We start from the raw sequence: 14,877 nt of genomic DNA, 5'->3' as shown, positions 1-14,877 counted from the left end.
CAGGATTCTGGCTATTTCTGCACCAGCTACCATCCACCGGCGAAGGGCCCCTTCATTCTCAGTAATTCCAATGACTCCACCATCACCTTTCACATAAGCGTTCTGCTGTTCGTGTATCTGATCGTGTGCCATAGCAGAGAACTTGTGTGATGACTTCTGAGTGACAAAGTTCCCCTTGACAAATTCACGATGGATATCCATGGAATCGTTTGAAAGTTCCTGAAGGTCTGTTACATGCACTGTCAACCATCTGGCGTAATGGTAATGGTCCATGGCAAACATCCACGGAATGATCGCCGTGAGAGTCTCCACATAGAGCGTGTAGTTGGCTTCCCGTTGTGATCTTATGAATGCCAAGAGAAGACACTCCAACTGCAGGACTTTATTCCAGTAGCAAAACTGGGAGTACTTTGTAGCCATCTTCTTGCTCCAAAGATCAAATGATTGTAAATCTTCAGTTTCACATGTTTTCCAGTAGTCATCGTATGCCTTTCGCTGCAGAGCGTACAACGCCGCTACTGTGACTTGGTGTGCCCATTGTGACCTCGATATTTGCGAACCTTTGTGAAGACTATCTGCTCTTCCCTCTGTTGTTACACCAGCACTGGTCATTACACTTGCCCAGCCACTCCCCTCCAGGAAGCTGCCGATTGCTTTCAACAAGGCCATCTCTACATGAAGTCCTCCCATCATCACAACAAACTTGTCTTCACCATATATACCTGGCCAAGTCCATTGAATCTTCTTTGCAATTGCATAGAGTGGTTGATCAACGGTCAGAACTGGAACTTGTCCGGGGTTTACTAGTTCTGTCGCCTGCTTGATTAAATTCATTCCATGCTTCACCATTGCCAATGTGTGAGCACTCTCGCGGAACAGAGGTAGCAGTCCTGTAATTGCAGGAGGCCGAGGAACTTCAACCTGCAGATTTGCCATGTATGCTGACCAGGAGATATTATCTTCACTCTCAAGACCTTCCTTCTCCTGCAGACTTTGTACAAACGAAAGCCACTGACTTTCTTTGTCCTGTATTCCGGAGGACACACTTGGAGTGGATGGACCTTTTGGTTTTCTTGGAATGGGATTATTAGTTGGAAATGTTTCAGGAGGCACATCACTGTAAGATGCAGGAAGGGCGGCTATGGTTTTGGAGCGCTGTTTGTTCTCATTCTCAGTGACATTCTCATGATTTCGAATGCTGCCACTTTTGTCATGTGAAACATGTTGTGTCAGTGATAACGCGGTTCCATGAAATGAACTTTGTGCTGATGCTGATGATGGGTTGTGATCTATGTTGTCTAGGTTGCCTGTTGTGAATATTCCACTTCGCAATTTTGTTGGACACACAACGCCGTCATGTTTGTATATTTCTATGACTCTGTTGGCCTCATCTGTGGATACCTCCAGTATGCGATCATAGGAAACACACAAACCATGTTGAAAAAGAACGTCAACGAGATCCCGTTTCCTTGTTTTGCTATGAATGAGAAGACCCAGGTAAAGTGGCAGTGATGTTTCACGTTTCAAATTGTGACGTACTGCTGTAGTTTCCAACCTTCCTCGTTTCATAGTGTTGAATGTTACAAGTTGAGTTAAGGATTGCACAGAGACGCCTCCCTTGTTGTTTGCGTTTTGTTTTTGTATGTTTGTACCAGCAAGAATCATTTCCATCAACGCTGCCAATGATGGTGGTGAGTTGTTATATGATTCGTTAACTAGGGATCCATTGAATTGGTATTGCTTTTGCAAAATATCTTTGCGCACAATCTGGGCAGCTCTCATGAGAATGACCGCGTCGTTGTCAGAGCTTTGTCTACAAGCATGCAATAAAGCTTCACCAATGTCCTCTTTGAATGACAGTGCCACTTCATGGTTGCTCTTATGTGCCTCAAGTTGCGGAAGGTGTCTGAGAAGCTTGTCCTTAAGGTGAGTTGAATTAATCCTCTTTGAGATATCACCTCCCAGTTGTGCCAGACGTTCTGTATAAAGCTTTGTGAGATCGGCTAACTTGAAAGTGTAACTGTCATCTGTACACTTCATTTCTTCCAAATAGGCTATCAATTCGGCCAAAGCTACTGATTCTGGTGGCATATTTTCACTTGAACTGGCTTCCTCATTCTTTCTTACAAATGATCTGTATCGAGTGTGGAGAACAGTCATGCACTTCTTGTGATAAACAGCATCTGATGCCGTCATATCACCTACAGACAATCTAGCCAGGAGTTTTGTATCCCTCAATTCTGTTGCCATCAATCGAACATTGGAATCTACATTTTTTGTTGCCGCTCTGTGGACTATTTCTTCATTACTGATAATGCTATCACAAAAGAAACATGTGCTAGCAGTACTCTGTTCAACGGATGGAGATTTGAAACTTGTTCTGCGTCTTTTCTTAACAGGCGAGTAAGTTTCTTCACCAAGTTTAAGGTCTGAACTTTGCTTTCTTTCCCTTGATTCAGCCCTGGCCACACGAGAGCTGCTGCACTGCACATAACAGTTTTTGTGCCATTTGGCAGCATGCGCAGCTAGGGTTTCTGCAATACCGCAACCATCATCTAGTCGGGAAATGTTTATCCCGCAAGGCAAGGCACCTAAATCATTCAATGCCTTGAGATTTTGAGCAAGATTCTCGTAGACGTCTAGACACGACTGATTGCTGCCCTTACGTGCATCTCTTAGTGGTTCATTTTCAGAACGTTTCTGGCAAAGAGCGCAAATGTTCCAGTCTGTTGGCATTGGAATTGTTGACGATGTTTTCTTTGATTTCGACATTGGATCTGAAAGAGAAAAAACATTAAAAAAATAAATTATTGGAATGTCATGTGAATGTTCAGTTCCGGCAGAAAGTGTTAAATTTCACATACAGGGGTATTTTGGGGCGCTGAATTTCCCAAATTTCTACTGCCTTCGACAAAATTACAAATCCATCAGTAGATTTGAGATGCAACAATTTTCCAGTTATCATAATAATGCTCAAATGATTTAACATTATGACATTACCGTACACTGTGCTATTAAAGCAATGAAAACATCGATGTTTGTCTTGGCGGCCATATTGGAATTTAAAATGGCGGCCATACCGTTTGTCAGACATTTCAAATTATTGCATTATTGAACTCAGCATGTCAACATACCCTTGTGTACCAAATTTCAGCGCCACAGGTCATTTAGAACCCAAGATAGGGAATTTCAACATTTAGTCTTGGCAGCCATATTGGAATTCAAGATGGCGGCCGGTCCATTGGTTAGATCTCTTGGATCCACCAATTTTTGAAATCAGCGCCCCAAAATACCCCTGTATGCGAAATTTCACACTTTCTGCCGGAAATGAACATCTTTTTCACATATCTGCCCCACTATCAGCGCTTTCGGAGATATAGAGGTGCAATTTTTTTCGGTTTTTCCAATATGGCGGCCGAACCACGTGACCTATGACGTCATAATTATCATTAAAACATTCTACATGTGGAGTTGCACCTATGGTGGAAATTTCCTGTCAATCTGACCAACGGTTGCAGAGAAAATCATATTTATTCTGTGCGGACAAACAGACAAACAAACGGACAAACAAACGGACAAACGGACTCAAATGAAATACCCTCGCCTAAGTTGTTGTTTTTCGAGCTTTTACATTTAATGTAGGCCTATAACATAAGCTTACGACAGATAAAAGCTGTGTCCGTCCGTTTATTGAACTTTGATGTCCGTTTGAATTGCCCACAGTCGACTCGGAGCTTCCAATCGTGATATAACGATGGACAAATGAACATTAAATTTAACACAATCATTTAGATATCTCGGTTAAAACATCGGCATCGGCTATGGAGAAGATGATGGTATGAGACCACACCGCCTTCAACGACTGGTTCAGAGGACAGGAAACTTTGAGCCGTATTTCCATACAATAGAGCATTAGTATTTGTAGGTCTGACCAGAAGTGTTTTAGTCTGCTTTTTCTTTTTTAGGAAGATAGGCTATATCTGCTGTGTGGCATCTCATCAGTGCTCACTATTTCATTTGCCAAGCATGGAACGCAGTCACGCTGGGTGGGTCAACGTAGCAAAAGAGAGCACGTTCAATGTTTGGGGACTACTGAGCTCATTACATTGAAATGTGCTTCGGGTGAACTGTCACCTTTGCCATCATGCCATTTCATTTATCCTGATTTCCACTTCACCATAATTTCACGTGCACTTTAAAGAGACTGCAATGTTGGAGGCATCGGTCCCATGCAATGGTAAAAATGAATATTGTAGTGTTAACATGAAATTCCCATCCCTCCTTAATTACGGTGTCTCTCTTGCTTCATGCAACTTCAACCATTTGGATTTTGCAAATTCGAATGTAAACGTTTTCCTTGCCGAGTGCATTGAAGCAGGACGTGAAATTAACACATTTTATGTATCATTTCTCACATTGGATTTTGCACATGATATAGCCTTGAACACACATTTATATATTTTGTGTTTCCCTATTATTTTAGAGACTGAATTTGAGGGATTTTAAATAAATAAATGAACAAAAAGACGTTATGCAGAGCACGATACTTGCAAAATCCACCCCTCCCCAAACTAAAAAGTTGCAATGGATACATCAAATTGTCCATTTCGTTAAGATTAAAATTGACGATCTTAATCAAAACTAAGATCAATCAGATTAAAATAGTTGATTTACGAATTCAGTGATGCACTGTGTAATTGCTGTTTAATTTAAAATTCAATTGGATGAAAATTGATGATTTTGGAAGTTTGAAAATTGATGATTTTGGAAGTTTAACCTGGAGTTGACCTTTGACCTCAAAAATATTTGGTTTCCCAATATAGTGACTAAATATGCAAATGCTGTTCAATTTTCAAGTCAATCAGACAAAAAATGACTATTTTACAAATTTCACCTCAAGATGACCTTTCACCTCAAAATCAGTAGGCTCCTTCATTATGACCAACTCTACAATCTGTTGAAGTTTCATGAAGATCGGTTTAAAATTATGACCTGCAGGCGATTGACAAACAGGCCAACAGACAGACAAACAGACGTAATGAAAAATCACTCATAGAGCGACACTTGGCAAAAAATAACAAAGCAGAATGGCACTCCGTAGAGCATCCTTTTTACCTCACAAATAATTCATGGTTGAATTCAGTTAGCCGATATGTAAATCCGATTCAAATTTCAAGTCAATTGGACGAAAATTGAGGCTTTTAGAAATTTGAAAAGAGTGGTTGACATTTGGCCTATTTTGACCTTTTGGCCTATGCTGATCTCAAAAATAGTTGTTGGTTGAATTCAGTTAACTGATATGTAAATCCCATTCAAATTTCAAGTGCATCCGATGAAAATGAAGGATTTTAGAAATTTGAAATTGTTGTTGACCTTTGGCCTATGTTGACCTTTTGGCCGATGCTGATTTCAAAAATAGTTGGTGGTTGAATTCATTTTGCTGAAATGAAAATCCTATTCAAATTTCAAATCAATCGGATTATAATTGAGGATTTTAGATATTTGAAAAAAAGTGGTTGTAGTAAGGGCATTTTATGAGATATTTTACAAATCTGTTAACTAAATTGTTACCAAAAAATTTCTTCACCAATATGTTTGTAAAGGTGTGTAATAACATGTGTTAAAATATTGAAGGTCAACTCCCGTGGGAAACCCAGAAAAAAAGCTGTTGAATTCGGGTACCGAAAAATTATTTTCGAGAATTTTTATTTTTTTAAATCGGCCCTTAAGTAACTTATGAGGGGTCAAATAAGGGTTTTTCATGATTCTGAGTTGATTGTTAACATTTATATTTTCACTTTTACATTTACACACAAAGTAGCTTTTATTTCACATACATATATAATACTCAAGAGTTATTTCTCATTCACAATGTCAGAAGTTTCAACAGTCATTGTCTATGTCTTCTTCAGACTCAACAACATCATGACTGCAGTTTCTGCAGTTTCCAAGATAAGACTTCAGCAGGTGAAAACCACCCAACCTTGGAATGACGGGTAGATTTGCCTGCTTTATTATATTCACAGCCTTCAGCCAAATCGGAAGATCAAAGGTCACTATAGCGACCCCAGCGCACCGTATGCACTCTTTCAGAGTGGTGAAGATGGTGTTGAGGTCATTAGGGTCTCCTTCAATAACTGGGAGGAACTCGATCTGTGTGCTCTGCTTTGCATCATTAGCATGGATTCTCTTCATCCAGCCATTCCAGTTGGAGTGTGGGAACTCAGGATCGTTGGCTTTGATCACCCACCCCGCTGCCCAGAGTGTGTCACCTGGAGTGAGGAGTGGCTGATCATGAGCCAGGGAGGAGGAAAGCTCAGTGAGGGGGAGAAACATGATCGCGTTCGTTCCTATCTGTTTCCTGTTCGTAAATGGAATAATCTTTACTTCAGTTCCTCTCAGGATCTTAGCTTTGTCGAGTGCCTTCAACTTCACCCGGGGGAAAGCTGCTGTTGTCTGTGGATCTGGCAAAGGTGGTGCCGGAGAGGTGACTTCGATCCAACCCATTGAGTGAAAGGGAGTGTTTCCGTGAATAGAGACAATGTTCAAATCTATATTGTCTCCAACAAACTGAGTGACTGCATTGTTTGTTTCCCCAACCTCCATAAAGACCACCTGATCATTACTTGACAATTCACTTTCACTGGCTGGCACTTTGGCTGTCATCACTGATTGATCCTCAAGCGCAGCATCAACCGCAACCTCATCATTGATCTGTTCATCGGTTTCCTCCACAATGGTGTCAAGAGTGCCAGAAGTATCTGGAACATCATCTCCACTCCTACTATTAAGGAAGCAGTATTTGTAGTTTTGTCTCCGTGTAAGACTCAGTGTATCCCAGCCGGTGGAACTTGTTGAGCATCCATTTTGACCCAAATCTATGATCAAGTTGTATGGCAAGCCCCATTTGGTGTGGCAATACTCCAGACCGAGGTCGACAGGCCTTAATAAAATTCTGCCCCCAAACGGCAACTCTTTCGTCTGTCTTGACAATCGGTCTCAAGAACATCTGAAGGCTTGCAGGAACAAGTGTCAGCTGACTATCGATGTCAGTCATACTGTGTGTGGTGGGGTATGACTTTGGACCTAAATCAATCAAGGCAATATCATTGGATATGAACTTGAGTGCCGTCTTTATGATCTGAGTCTTCTCATCTCCATGGTCAAGATTAGCATGATGCGCTCGCAGAATATTGTCGGTGCCATCTTTGAGACAGAGTACATCTGCCCTTCTTTCCTGTGTTGTGAAATACAAGGTGTCTTCGTATTTCTCTAGAAGTTTTATCTTTAGCCAATGCTTTGAATAAGAAAGGCTCTTCTCTGGTGACTGATCAAACTCCTGCAGCTTTTCATGGACTTGGTCCATGTTCATTACCCCATGCTCTAATTCTGAGTCTAACCATTCGCAGAATTCAATAAAAACTGCCTCTCGCTCCTCATAAATACTCCTCTGTCCTCTCTTCCTTTTACCTTCCTCATCAGTCTTGGACAAACTGTCACCTCTCGCAAACATAAGTTTGCATCGCAAATGGTACAGTGTTTCTTCTGCTACCAAGTCGTTGATCCCTTCCAGGCGTCCAGTGACTTCAGTGCCCCAGTCATCCCCGCGACTCCGTGCTGTCTTCAGCAAGCTTGCCTTCAGTGTATCTGCAGTCAAATTATCTGGCACTCTGTATTTCTTTCTAGCTTGTGCTGGATTATTTTTGTAGAGCTGGGCTGGTTGGTTGCAAAGAATGCATACATCCTTATACAGGAGGTCAACTGACTGTGATCTTCTAGAACTGCAGCCAGTTGATGAACTGAACTCACAAGTAGTGCGTCTTCTCTTCAACTTTGATGACTCTTTCTCTGCCTTTGATGCTTGAGCTGACTTCTTGGTGGTTGCAACAAAGTTGTTGTACAGATCATTTTTACACTTCTGGTGGTACCTCAGTTTTCCTTCCTTTTGAGCCTCCTTCATACGTTCCACAACAGTAACATTTTCGACAGTTTCTGCTTGTTTCAATAAAGTTGAGTATCCCTTTGGAGTTGCCTGTATGAGCCTTTCAGCTGGTGTATCCGAGCGTGCACAGATGAAGCAATTGAGCACAGGTGGAGTAACGTCTTCATCCATATTGCTAGACTCCATGTCCTGCAAAGTAGAAAATGAGATATATTTAGAAATTATTTTTCCACAAAGGAGTGTCTGTGGTGAAATATAAATGTTAACAATCAACTCAGAATCATGAAAAACCCTTATTTGACCCCTCATAAGTTACTTAAGGGCCGATTAAAAAAAATAAAAATTCTCGAAAATAATTTTTCGGTACCCGAATTCAACAGCTTTTTTTCTGGGTTTCCCACGGGAGTTGACCTTCAACATTTTAACACATGTTATTACACACCTTTACAAACATATTGGTGAAGAAAGTTTTTGGTAACAATTTAGTTAACAGATTTTCATATGTTTCCCTTACTATTGACCTTTGGCCTATGTTGACCTTTTGACCTTTTGACCTCAAAACTATATAGGATTTTGTCGGACCAAAAACTGTACCATTTAGTGAAGTTTCATGTAGATCGGTTTAAAATTGTGACGTGTAGGTAAGTATAAGCGAGCGGACAGACAAACACACAAACCGGAGTGATCAACATACTTGCAAAAAAAAAAATTAAAATTTGACAAGTGATAACACACAAGACCAACCAATATACTTGAAAAATCATCCAATTTGCAAGTAATAAATGACATCCTTCACAAGGAACCTCAATGAAAGAGGAGGCCATTATGGCCATCAAAGCCTGTTGGGCCAATTAATGCTGCGCTATTATTGCCAACATATGGTTGTTTGTCCGTGCTCTTTTTAGCCGTGTCGCAGACGCTGCTAATAGAGTGCCCTCTGCTGTTGTTGTTGTTCTTCTTGGTCTTCTTCATCTTCTTCATCTTCTTCTTCTTCTTCTTCTTCTTGCTCTTGCAGAGAAGACAAAACCTCAAAGCTCCACCCATTCTGGGAACCATAGCTCCACCCATTGTGGGAGAGGCTTCATATAAACAAATATCCACCATTTTATTAACTCGCATAGCTTTGAGGCCTGTTTTGTAGGCCCGTGGTGTCTTCCTCTCTCACACAGTTTTATTTCAAATCAAATTCGATATATCATTTCATTTTTCACAGTCGCTAACATAGTTTTAGACTCGGTTGAAAAAAAACGGGAAGAAAATCCGATGAAAGCTGCCCTTTATAGAACGAAATGAATTCTCAAAAGCCTATAACTTCAAGTCCATTGAGATTTTTTTTTTTTAATCGCGGCATGGTCAGTCATACACCGCCCGAAATAACAGACGGGAAAATGCCGAGATATATATATATATTGTTTAAAACGCGGCATGGTCAGTCATACACCGCCCGAAATAACAGACGGGAAAATGCCGAGATATATTAAAAATTCGTCCATTTGATGACAATCGTCACGATGAAATATTTAATTTATACGTCGTCACAATAATGTGGAGAGAGGAGCATAGCTTCGTTCACGTGTCGCCACATACGGGAAATTGCCGAGATATATATATATTTTTAATCGCGGCATGGTCAGTCATACACCGCCTGAAATAACAGACGGGAAAATGCCGAGATATATAAAAAATTCATCCATTTGATGACAATCGTCACGATGAAATATTTAATTTATACGTCGTCACAATAATGTGGAGAGAGGAGCATAGCTTCGTTCACGTGTCGCCACACACGGGAAATTGCCGAGATTTTTTTTTTTTTTAATCGCGGCATGGTCAGTCATACACCACCTGAAATAACAGACGGGAAAATGCCGAGATATATTAAAAATTCGTCGCCACACACGGGAAATTGCCGAGATATATTTTCACTTTGCACAAAAATAACATCAAGTAATCGAATCAATAGGAATGTCCTGTGCCTATAACATCGACGTTATAGGCACAGCTGCATCTTGGCATTGTGTAACATCGACGCGGATTTTGTTTTAATTAAAACTTTTTGTACTTGTTAAGGATAAAACGCTGAGCGTCAAGCAAGTGAGCACCACGTTACGGTTTCTGCAGTCTTCGGTGTGACTCAGTTCGAACCGAGAACCTGACGGGGTTCGAACCACCAGACTCAGAGGGGATTTATTACACGACGTAGCATGTGTGGACAGGGAAAGGTGTGTTCACTTTGAATATAAAAAAAAGTTTTAAAAACTAGAGTGGTATTCAACAACAAAACTTCGAATGTCCCTTTCATGCATCTTCTATAATTCACCAAATGTCTGTCTGTCTGTTCCCAGGTACCGCAAAACCGGCTGAACCGATCGCAACGAAATTTTGGGTGGGTATTCCTGGGACCCCCTGGAGTAAAATAGCCTATATTGTTTTTCCAATTTTCCAGTTTTTCCAAACACGATGGAATAATATTTACTGATATGAACAGTGATGTGGCTTTTATTGAAATTCTACAAATACTGTTTAGATTTTGATGATTTGCGTGTGATATGATTTAACGGATGTTTATATGAATCGTTTAAAATAAAAAAAGTCTTAAATTTCTGATATTTTGCCTTTTCATTTGGGCCTCCCTTGAATAACTCTCACGATGAATATCCTTGCATTCCACCTGATGATATCAACCTAATGTCGCATAGCTCATAGCTTCTCCAGTGGATACTATGACTGGCTGCTTGGGAATTCCAGTGAGATAAGAATACGTACCTTCCAGGATCCAGCGGCAAGATTCTGCAATGCTCCCGCGGCTCCTTCCAGGGTGTCGGGATTGGAGCACTCGGCCAGCACTGCCAGGTATGGTCGAACGACCGCAGGGTGCCAAAGGCGTGCAGCACCTTGTACAGCCTCTGGAACATGTCCACCTGCCTCCCACTGCACATGCAGCAGACACATTTTGTTAACGCGGATGCCAACATCGACTTTTAGAAATATATCATGGATTCAACCACCAAATCATCAAGATATTGCTTGTTATTTCACCTTACTCTTTGGAAACGAATCCTATGACATTAAAATTATTGTTCGGCCAAATCCATCGATCAAAGTAAAAAGTGTTGTTTTAAATAGCCTTAGACATCAATTTGCTGTTGAAATAATTATTGTCTAGTAACACGAAAAAAGAACATTTAAAATGCAAAGAGGAAATTTGAAAACGAGAACAGCACTTGGTAGAGCACATACCTCCGCCAGGCTAAACAGTTTACGTTTTGTATCCCGATGATAGACCGGATCTGCATTCGGACCTGAACCAAAATCGAATCACCTTGTTCAGGTTAACTGTTTTGTCATAATCCAACTCATCCACCAAGTTTCGTCCGAATCCGTTCACAACTTTTTGAAATATCATGATATATATATATATATTGTTTTGGCCCCTTCTGTCAATGTTGAAGAATCACTTAAAATTTTCTTTTTTAATTCTCGGCGTATCCGCATCTGGATTCGTATCTTCACCAAAATCAAACCAATTCGTCCTTGTCACAAACCCAACCTGTCCACCAAATTTCATCCGAATCCGTCCATAACTTTTTGAGATGTCCTGCTCACAGACAAACAAACAGGGGTGAAAACATAACATCCGTCCACCTTCAGTAACTAAGGTAATTAATAATTAATTAATTATCTGGCTTCTTTTATCCGATCACATTTCTCCCTCGATCATTGGTTCTGGTGCAGGATGACCTTATGCACACTCGCCTCTAAGCTGTCGAGCCTGGGTTCGATTTCTGACCAATTATAACAGGCAGGTTGGCATTTGTTGTTTCACCGGCAGGTTGATATTCATCAATGTGTGTGTTGTCCCTCGGACGGACGTTAAACTGGGCGTCTCGTCTGCCAGCATTCGTTGGTGGACGTTGAAGATCCCATGGTATTATTTGCACGAATATGCGAGCTATCACCAGCACCATGAACAAATTCAAAATTCCTGCCCTAACCAGCCGAGGGAATTGCATCAGCGGCTATCCGCAAACTCAGCCAATGATGCTACCCCGTAGCCTTGCACTGCATACGAACAAAGAAGATTCCAAGTCATTCCATGAAAAATCAGGACTGCTTACAGTGTGCAACACCTTTGTCTGTAGCTCAATAGAGTACTGCTTTACCCTGTGGGCTGGTGCCCCTCCATTGCATCACTTACTTTCCCTTTCTCTTTCTCTTTCTCTTTCTCTTTCTCTTTCTCTCTCTCTCTCTCTCTCTCTCTCTCTCTCGATATTGAAAGCTCTCAACATCATTGGCATCTCCCATGATAAATCGAGGCACAAGGTCTGTTTCTTTGACATTTCCTTTTGTTAGCTCTCTCCTCGCTTCTTTCTTCCCTTGCTCAATTTGTCCACCTGCTGCCCAATTACACGACTGGCAGTTTGCTGCTTTTAAAATCTCTGTCACCTCATGATTTAATGATCATCGATCTTGTATCAAAAAATAAAAATAAAAAGGCCATGAACAAGACGTGAAGTCAGTATGTTTTTACTGCATAGATTTGTACACTGTCTACCCAGAAGAACAAAGCCTGGTGTTGGCTTAGCGGTTAGGGTGCCGGCTTGGGACCCGAGGATCCTGGGTTTGAATCCCGGTCGATCACTGAATTAACACCAGGGGGGTTGACTCAGCCTGTCATCCTTCCGAGGTCGGCAAATTGAGTATCAGTTCACTGGTAATTCCCTGTGTGTTGCAAGAGGTGACTAACAGGGTTGGCGGCAGGATGGGCATCCGGCCATAAAACATTGCTTCAAAAAGGGGACCACGGTGCCCGAAAAAGGCCAACCCCTGCTCTGCGGGGGAAAATGGCCTCTAAAGGTGGTTCTAAAGGTGGTTATACCCAGAAGGACATTGGTATAGACAATGGAAAATCAATGTCGTCTGAGATTTGAACATGGGAGTATGCTCTCATGATCTGTGTAGTTTCCGAAGGGAGAAGACCATATACACTATACAGTCACATCAGAGTGCCCAATCCAGTCTCGGGGAGGTGGAGTCATATCAAAGACATTAAAAATGGTATGTGCTGCTTCTTTGCTTGACGTTCAACACTAAAAATGATAGAGCACGCACAAACAACCATAGTTTGGAAATAATAGCACAGGCTTTGATTGGAGCTCGTATGGGGAATGCCACAAGACAGCGGTAATCCATATTTTACAGATTCATCATTCATCCTTGTCGACATGTGTAACTGCACTGAGATACAAAATGCTTGACGAATAATCTATCTATAATTCCAGTAATCTCTGTGTGTGTGTGTGTGTCTGTCTGTCTGTATGTATGTATGTATGTATGTATGTATGCGACCGCTGTTTCTCGACAACTACCAGTCCGATATACTTGAAACTTGCCAGGTATATTGCTGGGGACCCGAGGATGTGCCTTTTCAAGGTTTGAAATTAATCGGACAAGTGGTTCCCAAGGTATGGTCACCGTACTCGCAAGCCGTTCGCTTTGGCTTTGCGAATGGACCAAACCATTTCATGTAAATAGAGGGGGGGGGGGGGGAGGGTTCTGTGGTCGTTGCGAATGGACCAAACCATTTCATGTAAATAGAGGGGGGGGTTCTGTGGTCGTTACTGCCACGTGGTTTCAAAGTTTTTTTTTGTTGTTGTTGTTTGCACGCATGTTTTTTTGCACGCACGTACGGGCAAGCACGTACGTGCGGGCACGCCCTAGTTATTAATAACTGCATTAAGGAACTGATGAAAGACTTTGACCCATTCATGTCTATTAATTGTCTCACATAATTCAAAATCCAATCATAACCCTTAAATTTCGGGGTTTTTTTTTCTCACATTCCTTTAACCGTCTAACTATTCCCACTGCGAAACATAATATTTACAGCCTCACTGATTATTTAATGACTGCAGTGAGGAAGCCATCGTTCTCTGCAAGTTGGAAGTTAGAATTGAACAGCAAAAGCATACTTTGCAAGCCCATTAGGTCAAAGATTATGGTTGTTGTTTGAAAAGTTTTTAAAATTTTCTTACTCTGATTCACTTATGTACAAGTAAGGTTGTCCCAAATGAGGCCTCGGTGAAACACCATGAAATAATCAAATGTACAACATGTGCTGCAATAGACTGAACCAACTATTAAGTAAATAACTTGTACTTTTTCCCACGGTGGAATGAATGAAGATTATAAGGACAAGCGAAGCACCAACTCCCTATAGGAGCCGCCAGGAGGGGGTGGGATTAATGTTATTATCTTTACCATTATTAATACAATAGTAGAGTTGGAGTACACATCCTACGGGTCATCTAATTCCAAGCGTGCAACACGATCTTCTGACAAACATGCATTTATTTGGGCGATGTATAAGCAGCAGACCACTGCCTCAATATCTCCAAAAAATAAAATTAAGTTACGGATGTGAAGCGAAAAAATGCGTATATGATACATTGCGGTTATATAGCTCGGATAAATACACTTGCACCTTCCCTCTACTCCCAAAGGAAGAAAATTCCAAGATGGGCGAATTTTTATTTTTCGAAACTTGATGGAGTCAAACGAAACTTGCACATGCACAACTTCAGGGTGCCATCATAGATCTTTGAAAGTTTCAGCTTCCTCGGTAAAATCTTGTCGAGTACATGATACATTCATACACGTGCTCATTTATATATATATATTTCAATGAAAAATATGAATTAATTCATCAAGAGCATCGTTTACGATTTAATTTGTTTGCTTTGAATTAACTTTGAATATTGTACATTCATCCCATGTGTTTGCCATTTTATTGGATAATTCTTGTCATGCATCGCATAATGTCGGAAAGCCCTTTTTTCTGCAATCCTCAGAAATGGTCTGAACCTTTTCAGCAATGGAATCCTTCCATTCTTCAATTGTGCTTCAACAATTCAACTTCAACAAACAGTTCTTCA

General features: G+C 41.0%; 1 protein-coding gene across 1 annotated transcript in view; it reads right to left on the bottom strand.

Annotated features, from left to right (window-relative positions):
- Window positions 1-14,877, bottom strand: part of LOC137433454 (uncharacterized) — a 500,692-nt gene that overhangs the window by 83,836 nt on the left and 401,979 nt on the right. Inside the window, exon 14 of the mRNA XM_078785196.1 lies at window positions 10,709-10,873. Within this exon, the coding sequence (XP_078641322.1) occupies window positions 10,709-10,873 (165 nt within the window). The remainder of the gene's footprint in view (window positions 1-10,708; window positions 10,874-14,877) is intronic.

Source organism: Myxine glutinosa, chromosome 10 (genome assembly GCF_964187855.1).
Source record: "Myxine glutinosa chromosome 10, kmMyxGlut1.1, whole genome shotgun sequence".
In the NCBI taxonomy this organism is placed as follows: Eukaryota; Metazoa; Chordata; class Myxini; order Myxiniformes; family Myxinidae; genus Myxine; species Myxine glutinosa.
This window is presented reverse-complemented; position numbering and strand designations above follow the sequence as displayed.